The sequence below is a fragment of the Haemaphysalis longicornis genome, unplaced genomic scaffold, assembly GCF_048455015.1.
Source record: "Haemaphysalis longicornis isolate Haplotype H1 unplaced genomic scaffold, Haemaphysalis longicornis Haplotype H1 scaffold_12, whole genome shotgun sequence".
Classification (NCBI taxonomy): Eukaryota; Metazoa; Arthropoda; class Arachnida; order Ixodida; family Ixodidae; genus Haemaphysalis; species Haemaphysalis longicornis.
Genome location: NW_027526225.1, coordinates 3,682,172 through 3,698,068, shown reverse-complemented (window position 1 = coordinate 3,698,068; position 15,897 = coordinate 3,682,172). Strand labels below are relative to the sequence as shown.

At 49.0% G+C, this 15,897-nt stretch overlaps 2 protein-coding genes and 1 long non-coding RNA gene across 11 annotated transcripts in view; all 3 read right to left on the bottom strand.

The window, feature by feature from the left end:
* Positions 1 to 15,897, bottom strand: part of LOC144162277 (uncharacterized) — a 185,700-nt gene that overhangs the window by 149,225 nt on the left and 20,578 nt on the right. The window lies entirely within an intron of this gene.
* The window catches only part of LOC144162273 (uncharacterized), a 61,423-nt gene that overhangs the window by 39,442 nt on the left and 6,084 nt on the right, over positions 1 to 15,897 (bottom strand). For 2 of the 9 annotated variants that reach the window (XR_013320646.1, XR_013320644.1), the window contains exons 1-2: positions 2,806 to 5,458; positions 70 to 189 (exon numbers count right to left, since the gene is read on the bottom strand). The exons of 5 other annotated variants lie outside the window; for them this stretch is intronic. Coding sequence is in view for 1 of the 4 variants with exons in the window: in XM_077692752.1 (XP_077548878.1) it covers positions 2,806 to 2,851 (46 nt within the window). In the remaining 3 variants the exon portion in view is untranslated. Of the gene's footprint in view, positions 1 to 69; positions 190 to 2,805; positions 5,459 to 15,897 lie in introns of those variants that run through there. 2 more of the 9 variants (XR_013320645.1, XM_077692752.1) reach the window with 1 other exon arrangement.
* On the bottom strand, positions 12,842 to 14,849 carry LOC144161838 (uncharacterized). Its single transcript, XM_077692427.1, has one exon. The coding sequence runs from the start codon at positions 14,776 to 14,778 to the stop codon at positions 13,105 to 13,107; it is 1,674 nt and encodes a 557-aa protein (XP_077548553.1). The 5' UTR covers positions 14,779 to 14,849; the 3' UTR covers positions 12,842 to 13,104.

Genomic DNA, 15,897 nt, shown 5'->3' with positions numbered 1-15,897 from the left:
CTGAGACAGCTCCGGACCAGATCGCTACCGAGCCCAGGACTGATGCATCGCATGTACCCCGAGGCATACCTGACCGACCAGTGCAAGGTCTGTCAGAGGGAGCCAGCAGACCACAGGCACATCTTGTGGGACTGCATCACATACCCAGAGGAAGCAAGATCAAGAGCGATCCGCCGCGGCTTCAGGCAGCTGCGAAGAGACACGACCAAGACCAACAACTTTGAGCCGTCCAGCAGGTCAACGGGCGCTGGAAAAGCAGGGGCCCGTGCCGAGCGACGGTAACCCTCAAAATGACGTAGGCCCTCGTCGGGGCACGCAAGGGCTATATGTGTATGTCTCCAAGTGTGTTTCAGGTTTCAGAATGGTTGACTGAATGGTCGACGAGATTGTCCAAGTGCCAGCACGCGTAATGTGTCATGCCCTAGGGTGGGGACCGGTGTGCTTCCAAGTGTGGTAAGGTGAGGAGAGGGGTAACTGACTGAGGAAGTAGAGGACTCAAAACACAAATGTTGACTAATAGCATCCTTGATAAACATGCACCGGAGTTGCCCCCAGAACGGCGCGGTGAACAGTACCCCATGATGGTGTGCACCGGCACGGAGCATTGATCGAAAACCAACTGACTGGTTCTACCCTAGCGCCAGCTCTAGGGCTGTTAGAGCAACTCATAAAAGCATTAGTAAAACAATGTAAAATGACGCCCGATGACAACAGCTAACAATGATATATACATACAACTTATATACCTCACTCATATGCAACACGGTAATTCCACTCTTATACTGAACAGCTGCCTACAAGCTGCTTCTAGTCTTCTTCAGAACGCGAGTGCCTGTTATTACACGTTCCCCCCTTCTGCTACGGCAAAGCATGTGGGCCATTCATGGTCAAGGCACTACAGTTACTGTTCGTGATAACTCAATCGAACAAAACAGATGTAAAGCTGCAAAATTAGTTTTAGCTGGCTGGCCATGCAGCCTTCCTTGCAGTACAAAAAGTTCCTGCATGGCACAGTATGTTGGCGTGCTCATTTGCAATCTCTGGCTGTTATTAGCATCCCGTACTGAGTACATTGCATCATTGTCTGATGAATTCATAAGCAACTCATCCGTGTCTGCAATATACAGCTGATTCCGCCTTCACACAAGTGCGCTGATGCACTGTCGGTGCAGCAGATGGTGGATGAGGCCACTTTGCCAACGTCGTTTGCAATGCCTGTTGGGATTGCACCCTGGCACACCGTCGCCTCTCTCGGTGCGTGACGGGACAACCAAAAATTGCCCCACAGCGGTGCACCCCGGTTTATAGTGGACAAATGGTGCACATTGGTGCGGTTTGTCGAGGATAAAAAGATGCACCAGTGCGCCCAGGTGAGCACCGGTGTGGTTTATCGAGGATGCTATAAAAAACTCAGAAATTTCCAAGCAATATTTGCATGCAGAGTGCATTAAGCACAGTAACACTAATGGAAGATGATGTACACAGAAGTACACAGAAGATATATCCTAGAGATGCGACTGGAAGAAATTCAGGGGAACACACGCACAGATGTAGCTATTTACAAGCAATCCGCTTGCAGCTGTCAGCTGAGAATCACAACACTCCAAAAGAAGACATACCCAATAACCACATTAAATGAGATGTAGGGGACTTGCACATTGCAGTTTAATACCAAGCCCTTGCTGCGAATAGCCGATGAGGCTACTGTTGAAGGTAACTAACAAATGCAGCTGCTTAGTTTCCTTAACTTTTGCTCATGGAATAAAAAAATGCTCTACTTGTGGATTCTGCCTTGCACGTACAGTCTACTCACATTATTTACAACTTGAGGGGACCTGGAGAGTATGTTTGAATGACCAGAAGTTCTGATTTATATGACTCCAGGTAAGAAGACAATGCACGTTATGGTTGGGCATGAACGTGAATCTCATTTTTAAACACTTTTGCACTTCAACTACACAAAATAGACAGAGCAGAGGTGAAAAGTCCCCAACTAGTTTATTGGTAGTCTACTGCTGATCCAAAACCAGCAAGCAGGTGCCGGTATGACATGACTGGTCATTTTCAACCTATGAAGTGACGTCAAAAATGAATGTTTTAAAAATAGCCAAACTCTCAATACGGTCTCCTCTGAATACTAATTATGGTTCAGACAGTTGATCTACACTAAGCTTTTTCTTGATTTGTAATGCGTGTTTACCATCCGCAAATCATTTCTTTTTTGTATACTAAGTTTTACTACTCTCATAATGATAAATGGACCCAAATTTTTATCTGGTGGTGTGAAAGCAGCAGATATTTTCCAATGTGGACAAGTGAAAAGTATGAATCATCTGAATGACTGAGTTCAAATTATGTAGCCTTTCAATACATTGAATGAGTAGAAGCAGGCTAAAATTGAAAATTTTGAATTTTTTAAAATACAGTTAAACCTCGTTATAACGAGACGGGCTATAACGAAATAATGGATATAACGAGCAAATCGTAATTCCCCTTGAAAGTCCCCATAGAAACCAATGTATTTAAAACCTCGTTTTAACGAGGTAAAATTTGCCCGTTACGGGATATAACGAACAAATTTCGTTGAGAAATCAAATTTTGAGCTAATTTTTAAACAGTGCGCCACGCGGATTTGAGACAGTGCGCGACGCGGCAACTGTATTAGCAGTTCAAAACTCCCGCCACGCGCGCGAAGCTGGATGGCGCGCCATGCGGACGCTGCGCCCGCGAAGCCATTCCCACCCTTCTCTCGCTGCGCACGGCATGCAGACAATGGGGCCCTTCGATTTACAGTCTTGGACTCACCGCGGGCTCCCCGAGAAGCAGTCCGACGTTCGATTTTCACATGCATCCCTATGGCTTCGGGGAATCCTCGGACTACCCGCGGACTATCCGCGGTGAGTCCGAGAAGAGCCCCAATGCGTCGCCTTCCTCCCCCCCCCTGCCCCCTCCTCCCCTGTTCGTATCGCCGACGTCGCTGCGTAGTTGCGTGTGTTTTGGCAGTCTACAGCCTTATCTTTTATCGTACTGCTCGCGTGATTCCAACAACGCGAGTGCGACAAGCGGGAAGCGAAAGCTAAAGGCTATCACGCTTGAACAGAAGACGGCTATGATAAAAGCCGTCGCATCGGGCGCGAAGGAAGGTAAGGTGCACTCCGTGGTAAGGTGGCAAGAGACTTTGACGTGTGGACGAGTACGCTGTCCACCATCGTGAGCAACCGAGAGTCCATCGTCAGCGCTGTTGCACGTGGCGTGAAAGGAAGCGCTAAGGACGGCGTCGGAGGCACTAGATGCGGTGGACGTGCTGCGCCACTACTTCGGCGCGCACGAGGGCGGCGAAGATGGCGTGAACATAGCGGCCGCAGCTGAGCGAGCCATCGCTCGCATCGGGAAGGTGCATCAACGTCCAATTGCGGACTTCTTCGAGCCAAGTCTGTTTGAAATACGAGTTTTGAACTGCAATAAAGTAGGTTCGTGACTTTTCCTTTTTACCTCCGGAATGTGTTTATTTTGCTGACTACCGCCGTGCGGCAAGATGCTATTTCGCCCGCTTTTTGTTTTAGGTAACTACAATGCAAATATTTGCAGTAAATGTCGGCTACGGCTATAACGAAATATTGGCTATAACGAGCAAATCGCGGTGCCCCTTCAATTTCGTTATAACGAGGTTTAACTGTAAATAAGACTACAAATTATAAGTTTTTACTGTATGGCATGTTGAAAAAGTTGCCAGTTAAGACTTGTTCTCCTGTAATAACAACTTCCTTCTAACATCTAAGAACTTTTCTAGGAACTTCTGCGCTACAGGTGTCCACAACCTAGATGCATAAAAAGCTTCAGCAGATAGGTGTTTGCAAGGCATGTTTCAAGTTCTGTGAAGCAAATGGAGTGCCTGCACTACATCCACATACCTGTGTTGCAGACTGCAATTAAGAGCAACACGTATGGTAGCCCGGTACCTTTAATGTTTTGTCCCAAAAACAAAAGAAATGCTTCACATTTTTACTCTGTCTTGCACGATCTTGAATGTGTTGACATGGAAGATTTCAAGAATGCCATAATAAAGTTCATTACCCGGAAAGTTTGTATGATATCTAGGGGTGTGCGAATATTCGAAACTTCGAATATTCGATTCGAGTTTTTTGGTATTCGATTCGATTCGAGTGACACTTTTATGGTTCGAAATATTCGAACCACCCAAAACTAAAAAAAAAAAAATTCCGAGCGTGTCTCAGCAGCAAAGTGGCGAAGCATATACACGGCGAACGGTACGTGCTTTCGCAGACTGTATCGGTGTTTTCTGCTCGCGAAAACGCTCTGCGCACGCCCAACGCACACTGACACCGCCGGGAAACCACACCCACGCTGCGCGCGGCGCGGCCGGCGGCGTCAACATGGCGTCGGCTCCAGCCGCGAAGTGGCGCGGGCGCTCGAGCGACCGTTTCTAACCGCTCTTTAAAATGCGGCTCAAGGGAGACACGAAGTTGCTTGTGCGGTAAAGGAGCTGATAATGCATGCGAAAACGGTACTATAAAACATCACCCGCGCCGCTAGAAAGCGCCCGTAAAATATTTGCCGGGGTGCTAAGCCTAACCGTCTCCGGCGGAGCCAAGCCGGCTGTCTCGATCTCATCGCAAGTAGTCAGGCTCCTCCATTCTGCCGCGCCCGTCGTGCGTCATTTTCTGACCGAGGTAGGCGCTACCGCGGGCGCGAAATCGTCGATGCGGGCGTGAAAATACAGCGCTCGAAGAGCCGAGGCGAGCGAATCGCGTGCAAAAACGCAGCATGCGGTTCACGCTTGACTGTTGCGGCGTGTAGCGAGCTTCGGCACAGCAAGTGAGGAGACGAACGCGGAGCTTTACGTGCTCCAGAAAGGACTGCTTTGCGACATGGGGGTTAAAAAAAGCAGAAAAAATCACGAATTTCTTCACGCGAAAGTAAGAGAAGAAATAAATGAAAACTTTTTTCAACGCTCAATTTTTTGGTCTGTGTTGGTTCATACGAATTTCGGATGATACGAATATTTTTCGCGGTCCCGCAAGATTAGTATCATCGAGATTTTACTGTATCAGCGCGCGGCAATGTGCACGGGCTCGGGCATGCCAGCCACTAGTGTCTCAAGTGAGCGGCTACTTTCGGTATCTGGTGGAGTCGTGACGAGCAGGAGGTTGTCACTGCTCCCCGAACATGTCGAGCAGTTAACCTTTCTCCATGTTAACATTGAAGTGGGTGCAGACCTTAACCTTTTGAGTGCAATGGTATTGTGTAATTTCTAATTTTACTTTGTATGATTTGTTGTGCAATAAAGTTGCAGTTTTTGTGTCTCTAGATGGTGAAAACTTTAATTTTACAAAAAACAATAAGTATTCGTATTCGAAAAATATTCGATTCGATTCGAACTTTGTTTTTATTATTCGAATTCGCTTCGAAATTAAAAAAATGATATTCGCACACCCCTAATGATATCATAAATCCAGTAGGATCAATCACGTGGAGTAGGCAGGTATTAATAGCAAGTAAAATGTTCAAGGCTTACTTGTTGCATGCCTAAATCAATCAGACTGCTGTTTCGATCGTTCAAAAAATCTGCCGTAAGCTTAGTGTGCTCTATGCTGCGTTTTCTTTTTCCTGACATCATGTATTCTACAATATCTATATATTTCTTGCGGTATGCATTGCATGGTGCGTGCTACGTGGTACAGCGGCTTCATCGGTATGTTGTGTGATGCTATACAATACACATTTCATAACTTTTCAACTATGTAGGGCATTGTTACGTTTGTCGTAACATATATTCAGCAGGTGGGTTCTCCAAACAAGGACATAATTCTTGTTCAAACCTTCAGAACATTCCGTTAAGCAAGAAAATTGTAACTTTTCATCATTCTGATCCATTTTTCCTCTCTGGCTTCTCGTGTTCGCCGTGCACTCACAGGCCAGTAGTTCCCACAGGTGCTTGACTGGCAACCAGACTTCGTGTGATGTGGATACGATGGAGTAAATGCTGAAGCTGTTGTGCGTGAGTGATTGTGATATGCAACAACTTTGTTTAAAACACGGAGCACGAACAAGACAGGAGGGGAAACGCCGCTTCCTAGCGCGGCCAGACAACGTGACAAGCGGTTGGCGATTAATTGTGCGGCCGCCGCGTTCGGCACTTCACTGCGCAGCCCAGTAATGAATTGTGGCGGCTATCAGTTCGTCGATCAGGGTGCCGCTACCCCCACCTTAAAGGAGCCATGAAGAGAAAACAAAAGTTTGTTTTATTCGAAAGATTAGGTGTTTCATAGTACCCCAAGCGCTTTCCCGGAAGCAAATGATGCTTTATTCACTGAGAAATAAGGCAATTTAAGCCAAAATTTTAAATCTCCCGCTAAAATTGCACATTCCGTGCGTGACGTGAACAATGGCGTCATACGAGCCGGTCCATGAAGCAGAAACTTAGTATGTCGACTCCATATAGCACCCACACGCGGGAGTCGACCGAGACGGCGGCCATTTTAAAAATACTAGTAAAACCTAGTGCACCCGCAGCCCTTGTCATGGAATCGCCTGATCCGGAGAACAAAACTCTCGCCGAGGAGCTCGGGCTTGCATTTAACAACCTCACACCACTTGAACGCTCAATGCTTCCGAGTGCACGAGCGGCAAGAGTTGTGGGATACGCGGTGGACGGGAAAGCGACCATTCCGCGATAGCCACAACAGACGAATGCCCTGCCGTCGGCACCACTGCCTCGTCAGCCCCGTCGCGACGGACGAATACAGACTGGTACGTATGTGCCGTATTTTCAATTTCAGTAGCAGTATCGCTTATGCCAGTTGGCCGGTGTCGTGTATGGAAAGCCGTTCGCTCGAGCTCTCTGCTCCGACCAGAAAGATTCGAGCGTCAATGCGCGGTGTGTACGGCAATTTTTTTCCCCCAAGGTCAGAGCGCTTTGACGAAGTCGGCGACGAGCGCCAGCATGTCCGGGTCCCTGCCGTAATCACTTCCTTGGAAATGAAGCGAGCCCACTCGTACTTCCTTTAGCTCTCTTTCTCCTCCGTTTGCAAAGTTCACAAAACGTAGCCACTTGCTTCGTCGAGGTTCGTCGTTGGGCAGCACATGAAAGGAGATCTCACCGGCGGGGATGTCGCACTCCCTCGACGATTTGCCCGTACTACATGGGCATTTCAAAACACAGCAACGAAATTTCATTGTAAAGTACTCGAACAAACTGAAGTTTTCAGTGGTTGTAAACTGTAAACGAGCTCGTAACGACAGCAGCAAGCCAACACGACCTCCATACCGAAACCTGTGCGACGAGTGGCACTATCTCGTTGCTGCTCTGTGTTCCTTACTCCCCATGTTTCTATTTTTACCTTTGCTGGTTGGCGATATGACGGCCAACCTCCTGTGAAGGGATTACGATACCAAGCATGGTCGCGGCTGTGCGTGCTGGGACGGTTCGTTGGCCCCGAAGAGCCTTGTACCCGAAAATTCGTCTGCGCGACGGTGGCGACGGCGAGATGTCGAGTTCGGCTGGCGGTAGTTTCGTACGCATTGGCATACACGCTTGCGTGTTCGTTCGGAACTTCAACCGTTTACTCCACCGTTCTTTGTCATAAAAAGAATGTGCAGTATGGTTCACGGTCATTTAGCTTGCTATGCAAACTGTAAGCCCTGCCTAAACATGCGTTTGCTGTTGCTGGCCTCCGCCAATCGCAGAGCATTCTCGAGTGACATCATAGGTTCTGTTGCAGAAAATGAGCTGGTGGGTCACATGGTCATTTCCTTTTTTCCTAATTATGTAGCTTATTTGAGCGAAGTTTGCGTTATAAGTGGTGTCGTTATGGTTCTAACGAGGCAATCTTTCGAATGAACCAAACTTGTGTTTTCTCTTCATGTCTCCTTTAAGCTTCGCCGTCGCAGCTACGGACTTCAGTTTTGAAGTCCGCTTTTCATTGTGGCAATATCTGGTCACTCGCCGACGCTTGCCCGGTTCCCCTCTTCCTAGTAATTACGTTTAATCACGGCTATCGTAAACTACGGTTTTGGCTGTTGCACGCGAAATTACAAGTGTCAACAGCGATCACTTGGTTGTGAGCGTAGCAAAAATAAATTGACCAACTTTTAATCTCACAATGAAAAACAACAGAGAAGCAGTGTAGACAAAAGGAAATATCGTTAAGACAGTTGCTTCAGACCCAAACGCGACACACTCGCGAGCGGCGAGGAGAGGGGCCTCCCCAACAGCTCGCTACCGGCTTGTTTTGCTCGGGTCTTTTCGGTGTTGGGAACTTTACGCTTAGCATCGCTGTGGATATTTGATCGCCGCTATCTCTGCAACTGTGAATTACAATCCATAGCACAATTTTTCACCACACTAACATCCACTTTCTCGCATGTGGAAGTTCTTTTCCACGATCAGATTGATATAGAAGAGCGGCGACAAGCTGTTGCTGCCGTGGTCTGGGCCGGTTCGAACCGCTTGCAGGCGGGCCGGTGTATTTGCAGGCACGGCCGACGTGCGCACTGGCCGTTTCCGAGTGCTGAAAACGCTTTACGATTGCCTGCTTTATCCATTGTTTTGGCAGACGACGCGCGGAATTTACAAATTTAGCACGGCTTTTGTCGTAGTTGATTGGGTGGATGATGGATCGGGAAACGAGCCGCTGCTGATGGGCAGTCGCGCTGATTGCGAGAGCGACGCAAAGAACGCAAGCACCTCTTGGAGGCAGCTTTGGGGCGCCGGTTATTTGAGGGCCTTCGTCTCCTAGGCTCCGAACGCCAGGTGATTTTTTATTTTTTTTTTTGCCTCCGCTGATGCGTGCCGCCACAATTGCGTCCGAACTGACTTGTGCGATTTTGAACACTGCGGCTGCGGAAACTGCGGTTAGCGTGACCGAACTGAGGTGGACAAGCTCAGTTTGCGCTCACCATGGTTAGCGGGGTAACCGCAGTTTCGTCTGTCGTGTAGTGTAGCAAACTGTGGTTTTGTGTAAACGCGGTTTGCTTAACCGTGGTTAAACAGTAGCCGTGTAACTAGAGTATCGCGCGTTGTATGGCGGCGGACGCGCTCTCATTTCATTGCAGCGAATAATTTTAGTTCTAGCAATACCAAATGTATGGATAGGGGTGCAACCGTACGAAGTGCCTCAAACACCACTGTCTCGATCGTAATCACGCACCTACGCACGCGCTGATATGGTAAGAGGTTGCTGTTTCTGCGACAGCAAAAAAGGGCAGAGTTGAAAATTTTGGTCAGATAGGCACCTTGATTTTGTAATAACGTATGTTATTCAAAGTTAGCGCAGCTAGGCCAGGGTCTAGAGGAAACCCCCCACCAGGCGGGTGCCCAGACATCAGCACCTAAGGCTCGCATAAATAAAGTTTATTCATGCTCCTCTGCACGTAAAGCTTTTCTTTGCTTCACCGCACAGCACGCGCGCGCACACTGCAGTGGCAGCACCACTTGGGTCCAGCGTACCGCCCGCCAGCGACACGTCAATTGCAGCATGAAAGCCTGTTCACAAGTGAGGTTCGAGCGCCTGCAGCACATTTCAGCACATTTACGCCACTCCGGCGCGCGTGACGCTGCTTGACAGCGTGGCTGAAACGCTGTTAAGCAGCACAAGCGGCTTTCAGCGGGGCCAGCAGCGCAAACCATCGCTTTCAGCGGATTTCAGCACAAAAATGGCGCTGAAATACACTGCCTTTTCGGATAGGGGTTGTACTCAAGGAAGTACACAAGTCTCCTGTTTATCATCTTCTCGAGGATCTTGCAAAGGCAGCTTGTAAGGGCGATGGGCCGATAGCTAGCGGCAGAGGCAGGGTCCTTCCGTTTCTTCAGGAAAGCCACTACTATGGCCTCCCTCCAAGAGCGAGGAATGTGCCCCAAAAGCCATATGTTATTGTATAGATGTAGGAGTGTTTCAAGGGTGTCTGAGTGTAGGTGTTGTATCATTGTGTATGTGATTTGTCTGCACCTGGAGCTGAAGGCTTACATTTTGTCAGGGCTGCCTTCAGCTCATGAATTGAAAAAGGAGAATTGTAAGAAGTGTGTGATTTGTTGCTATCACGCAGGGACTTCTTTTCCGCAGACGTTTTGTGCTTCATGAAAGTGTTTGTTAGTGTGCTGAGCTGGACACGTGTTCGAAGTGTTGTGCAAGTGTGTTGGCCTGGTCTTCGAGTGTGTCCCCTGCTGTGCTAACCAGGGGCAGGCTGTGTGTCTGTTGTCCTTTCAGCTTGCGTATATGTGTCCAGACATTGTGTGTGTCCGTGTATAAATTATTGGATGTCAAGAAGGTGCGCCAACTCTCTCGTTTTGCCTCACGGCGCACACGTTTTCCCATCGCCTTTGCCCTTTTGAACAAGAGGAGGTTTCCCGATGTGGGGTACCGACGAAGGATACCCCACGCCTTGTTCTGGGCCTCCCGCGCCCGCCTACAGTCATCATTCCACCACGGCCTCCGCTGGTTGCGCGGGGCACCAGAGGCGTGGGGAATGGACCTATCGGTGGCGTCGAGGATGTGCGCCGTGAGCAGTTGGGAAGCTTCTTCAACGTGTAGGTGTCTAATGGTTGTGTGGTGTAGTTTGGATGTCTCTGTAAATGTACTCCAGTTTGCTCTGGCTTCATTGAACCTGTTATGGGAAGGTGAACTGTTCGGGCCTTTACCTATGTATGTTAATGTGGCTGGGAAGTGGTCACTACCATATGGGTTAGTGCCAACATCCCACTCAAGAGATTGAAAGAGAACTGCGGAACCAATAGCCAAGTCGAGGTGTGAATATGTGTTGTGTCCTATATTATGGTGTGTAGGCTTGTTTTTATTGAATAGGCATGCTCCTGAGGATGTTAGAAATTTTTCTATAAGGCGACCTCGGGCATCCGTGCGAGAAGAGCCCCAGAGTACATTGTGTGCATTGAGGTCGCCTAAAAGGATAAATGGTGCAGATAGCTGATCTACAAGGCCCTCGAAATCTGAGCTCGAGAGCTGGAAATCAGGGGGGATGTAAACGGAGCATAGTGTTATTAGCCTATCGAAGATTATGGTACGAATGGCAACAGCCTCAAGAACGGTCTGTAATTGCATAGTGTGACACGCCAGGGACTTTCGGGTAATGATGGCCACACCACCGGAAGATGTAGCACCACCGTCCCTGTCCTTCCCAATTACCCGGTAACTATTCAAAAAGTTTGTATGTTTGGAATTTAAATGTGTTTCTTGTATACACATGACACTTCGTTGATTGGAGTGCAGTATTTCGTACACATCGTCAAGATTTTTAAGGAGGCCTCTACAGTTCTATTGAATTATGTTTTCTCTTCCCATTATTTAGTGTGAGAGCTACTGGAGTGTGTATGTTTATGTGTCATCTTTCGGCGCTGTGACTCTCGGTTTTTTGGGCTTGTCGGGAGGCTTTGGTGTCGGGACACGTTCCTTGCGGTGAACCGCAGACAAGAATGGTCCGACATCCGTTTCGTCGTCTGATGTCCTCGGAGTGCCTGACTGATCAGGCCCCTTGGACCGCGCACCCTTTTGGGCGCGCTTTGACTGACCCACAACCACCGAGGGTTTAAGGAATGCCTCGGATGGCGCATGCGGTGCGGTGGGGGTGGGAGCTGCCGCTGGTTCCTCCGTCTCCATCTCGTCTGCGCCCTCGCCTGTGGTTTGGGACGCTGGAGCGGAAGTGGAGGATGCAGCATCGCTCCCAGCAGACGTGGTTGCCCCCACAGCCGCTGCTTGCTCAGCGAGCAGTGCGGAGGCGGGTTGAGCTGCCTGAGGCAACCCAAGGGGGAGTGAGGGCGGGACCAAGTCCGACTCGCGGTACTGGGTCCCCGCCGAAACCAGACGCCGCTCCGCCCCCCCGGCGAGCTGCGTCGGCGTACCTCCCCATAGGGAAAGAGGCGAACCTCTTCCGCGCCTCTGGGTAGGTGATGTTCTCTGTCACTTTCACGTTGATTATTTTCTTTTCAAGTTGAAATTTCTCCCACTTCCTGGAGTAGGCCGCATGTGGGCCCCTGCAGTATGAGCAAGTGAGGTTATCAGAATTGCAATTGTCGGTGGGGTGGTCCTGCGTTGCGCATTTCGCACAGGTTGTTTTGCCGCGGCAAGAGGTTGCACTGTGCCCGAACCGCTGGCACTTAAGGGGGGACACCCCTCTTAGAACTTTTTTTTTATTTACGGACCGATTTGCATATAAATTGCATGGTTTATGTATTTCAGCATGCTGATTCTAAATATGTTATCTATTTTGTCCTGGAATATGAATGTTTTAAGATATTAGCAAATTTATGTTCTTTGTTTGGAGGAGAGTTATTTCCTAAACAAAATAAAGTATAAAGAAAATTACCATTTGGAACTAATCTAGAGTGATCAAAGAGTGCAAAAATGAAGAATGAGTGTTCTAGGTCAATTTGAACCAGAGTTAGAGCAAGTCAAACGTTTGCGTGTGAAAATGCTTGTTTGGATCAAAAATAAATCGCCACTTTTCTAATTTTTTAAAACTAATAATTATGCATAATTTAGCCTGATTGCACTCTCCAAAAGTGTATCTTTCTAGTAAAAAAAGAATTATGGCAATAGCACCAGTAGCACCAAAGATATCGACCCTCCAAAATCGCACTATCATGAAAATTGCAGTTTTGAGAAAACGAGGAAAAACGTTTCAGAACTTTTCCAAGGAGTTTACACACACATCTAGCATATCAAAATGATCAGTTGTGATCAGGGAGTGAAACAAAACAAGAATAAATGTTCTCCACCAACCTGAACAAAAGTTATTGCATGTTACATTTGCAATGTAATGCGTGATTTGGCATTTCCGACAGATTTTTTTGTGGAGTTTATTGTATAAAGCTAACCACTTTATCTTGGTCCTGTTGCGCTTGTAGAGACTTTAAATCCCTCATAAAAAAGAATTATGATAATTGCTACCTTGTAGGGCAAGAGATTTTAACTCCTGTAACTGCTACAACATGAAAATATGGGGCTGCGAGAAACAGTTTCACAGTATATTTCACCGAAGGAAACAAACATGAAACTTTTGAAGTGTGACTAAAAAAAACCCCAGGAGCATGGGCAGTGTGCATCCTGTCATGGGTCTGTGAGGGTCACAGTCTCACAGTATATTTTGGCAAAAAAAAAAAAAAAAACTTGAAACTTTGGAAGTTTGACAAACTCGGGAGCACAGACTGTGCACATCCGGACATGGGGCTGTGAGCGTCACGGTCTCAAGAAGATAGACGAAAAGTTCAAGTGCAACTGGAGCGTAGTCGGCGTGCATCCCGTCACGGTGCCTTCTCCTCACGATGTTGGCAATCCCAAGGGAAGCTGCCCGCTTCTTAGCAGAACCCGTGCTGCGACGCAAGTCCTTTCCTTGTGCTCTCTTGGAATTAGTGACCATAGCATTCATGTTTATCTCTCCCAAGATTGCTGTAGCCACGTGCTTGTTGCCAGTGTTGAAGCGCAGCACAGCTTCGGCAACAGCGGCTTCAACGGCAAACAGCGACGAGTGCTGGTCCTTGCTGATCAGACTCCAAATCACCGAGTGGAAGCTCTCATTCGAGTTCTGGGTCTTCCCCCGCACACACCTCTGCAGCAGGCTCTTCTCCGACAGGCGCTTGTAAACAGGCAAAAGTGCTTCAGCCACGTCACTTGGCAGGTTGTAGTTGTGCTTAGGCTGCGGCTCTCCTTTAGCTGTTGCGGCATTGTGACGGCACCAAGACTGCTCACCTGAGGGGCAGAAAGTGTGGTTGGGGCTGCCATCAGTGGATGTAACGTGATAGTATGTAGCCATCACTGCCCGGTGCATGGCATCTACGTCACCCACGTGTGACTTCAGTGCTCGACCATAGTACAGGGCTAGCTTGTCAATAAGGTCAGCTGTTAGCCTCCCCCAGCCACCAAGGCTTCGCTTGCCTGCACCTCTGTGTGTTTGCAACAAGTTGCGTGCCGCCGTCCGCATGCGCTTCTGCACATGGTTTATGCAGTCCTCCTTCTGCACTTCGACATAGCCGTACACTTTTGCATCCCGAACAGCATTGTAGGTACGGCTGTCACCATCACAGACGACGGTGGTGTACCGCAGGTTTCGTTTCTGCAGGGACCTTTCGAACAGCATTTTCCCAGCCTCCACCTCCATTTGGCCTGCTTTGGAAGAGGTGTTTTTTTGGCATTGGTGGCTGGACTTCCATTTGTCATAGTCCTCACTGCCGGGCTTGGGGCCATTTTCACAGCCCAAACAAAAGTTTGAAAGAACAACATAGTCCAGCACATAGCCAGTGAACAGTTCCACCACAGTGCCGACACCTACGTGCGAAGAATGCCCCCGCGTCATCCACGTGCCATCGTAGCACACGGCAATGTTTCCCTTGTGTCCAAAACACAAGTCATCGTACACTGCCGCCACTTCTTGGGCGCACTGAGTCATTGCGGCCTCGGCTGCACGGGTGGCAGCAGGCTGAAAAGTCTTTTTCAGATGCCGCTGAAACGTCTTGTTGTGCAGTCCCCGGCGGGATAACCCCATTGTGGCAAAGATGTCGTTCATCGCTGTTTGGCCGTTCCCGGTCGATATCATTGCACGACCAGCTAGCAGGTTCACCTCAAAAGGGTTGCACGTCTTTCCTCTGTCAACCCTCGGCGAGCTCCACTCTGCCGCGATCTCGCCGCAGTTCACACACCGCACAGACAGCTTCGTGGCAAGGCCATAATTACGCTCGCCACTCACCAATTCTACACGTCCATTGCATGTCTTGCAACTCAAGGCGTCGAACAGTGTGTTTAGAAGGGCCATGTGCACAATTCCGTATGAAGGCGCGTCGTCTGTGGCCGACGTTGCGGAGGCACCAGCGGGCTCCGTGAAAGGCGTCGTCTTTCGCGTAGTTGCCGGCGTGGACTCGAGCCTATCAAGAATAGCCTTCTCATGCGCACTCGCTTGGGCAATGTCACTGGTCGTCACTGGTCGCGAGTCCATTCTTACGCGACCGGAGTTCGCGCAAATCGGCCCGCTGTCCTCGAGTTGAGTCGGTGGAGCTCCGTCGGCCGAGACGCTGTCAGCATCGGCGGCTGGTTGCTGATAAGGCGTAGGAAGCGCCAAGGTCACGTCGGTATCGTGTTTCTTGGGTTTTGCTCGCTTCTTGCCGTATCGGTGCAGAGAGCGGAACTTTTTAGCACCCCCCGGCATGATCACCTCGGCGTGGTTAGCGTGGTCAGCTCCCAAACAAGATGGCTACACCAGCGGTCAGTTTTTCAAAGCAAGTTCCCGGGAGCCAACCAGAAGGCGCCATTTTGGTCACGTGCAAAAACCGGCCAATAGCCGCTCGCGCTCGCTCCTATTTTTGCGTTTGTTTTGTTCGCGCTAGGGACGGGTTAGGCTTGCATTTTGCGCGGTAAAAAAAATTTGAAAACGCGCTCTTTCGAACGAGACCAACAAAGCCGTGGTGAAGCGCGTAGTTTCCGAGATCCGGGCGGCCGAAGTTGGCTGCAAATTGACCTCAATTTAAAGAGCTGTGGGTGCGATATTGCATTTTTAAATCGCTATAACTCAGCGAATACTTCATGCATTCGAATGAAACTTCGCGCGTAGGTGCAGAAGGGTGTTCGAAACCCGAAAATGGGGCAACTGAAAACTTGATTTTTGGGCCGATTTTCCGAGTCTAAGAGCCGTGTCCCCCCTTAAAGCAGCGGCGCGGGTTCGGTATGTACGGGCGAATAGAGCATCGGATGTAGCCTGCATTTATATATTGCGGAAGTGTCGATCGGTCGAAGGTCAGGATAATGTGCTTGGTGGGGATTATCTTATCGTCCCTGCGCATCGTGATGCGGCACACGGCTGTGACGCCCTGGTCCTTTAACCCTTCAAGAAGGTCGGAATCTGTTTCTGTAAGGAGATCCGACTCTGAAATCACACCCT

Coding starts and splice junctions, on each gene's coding strand:
- LOC144161838 (XM_077692427.1), bottom strand. CDS start 14,778: ATGGCCCTTCTAAACACACTGTTCGACGCCTTGAGTTGCAAGACATGC.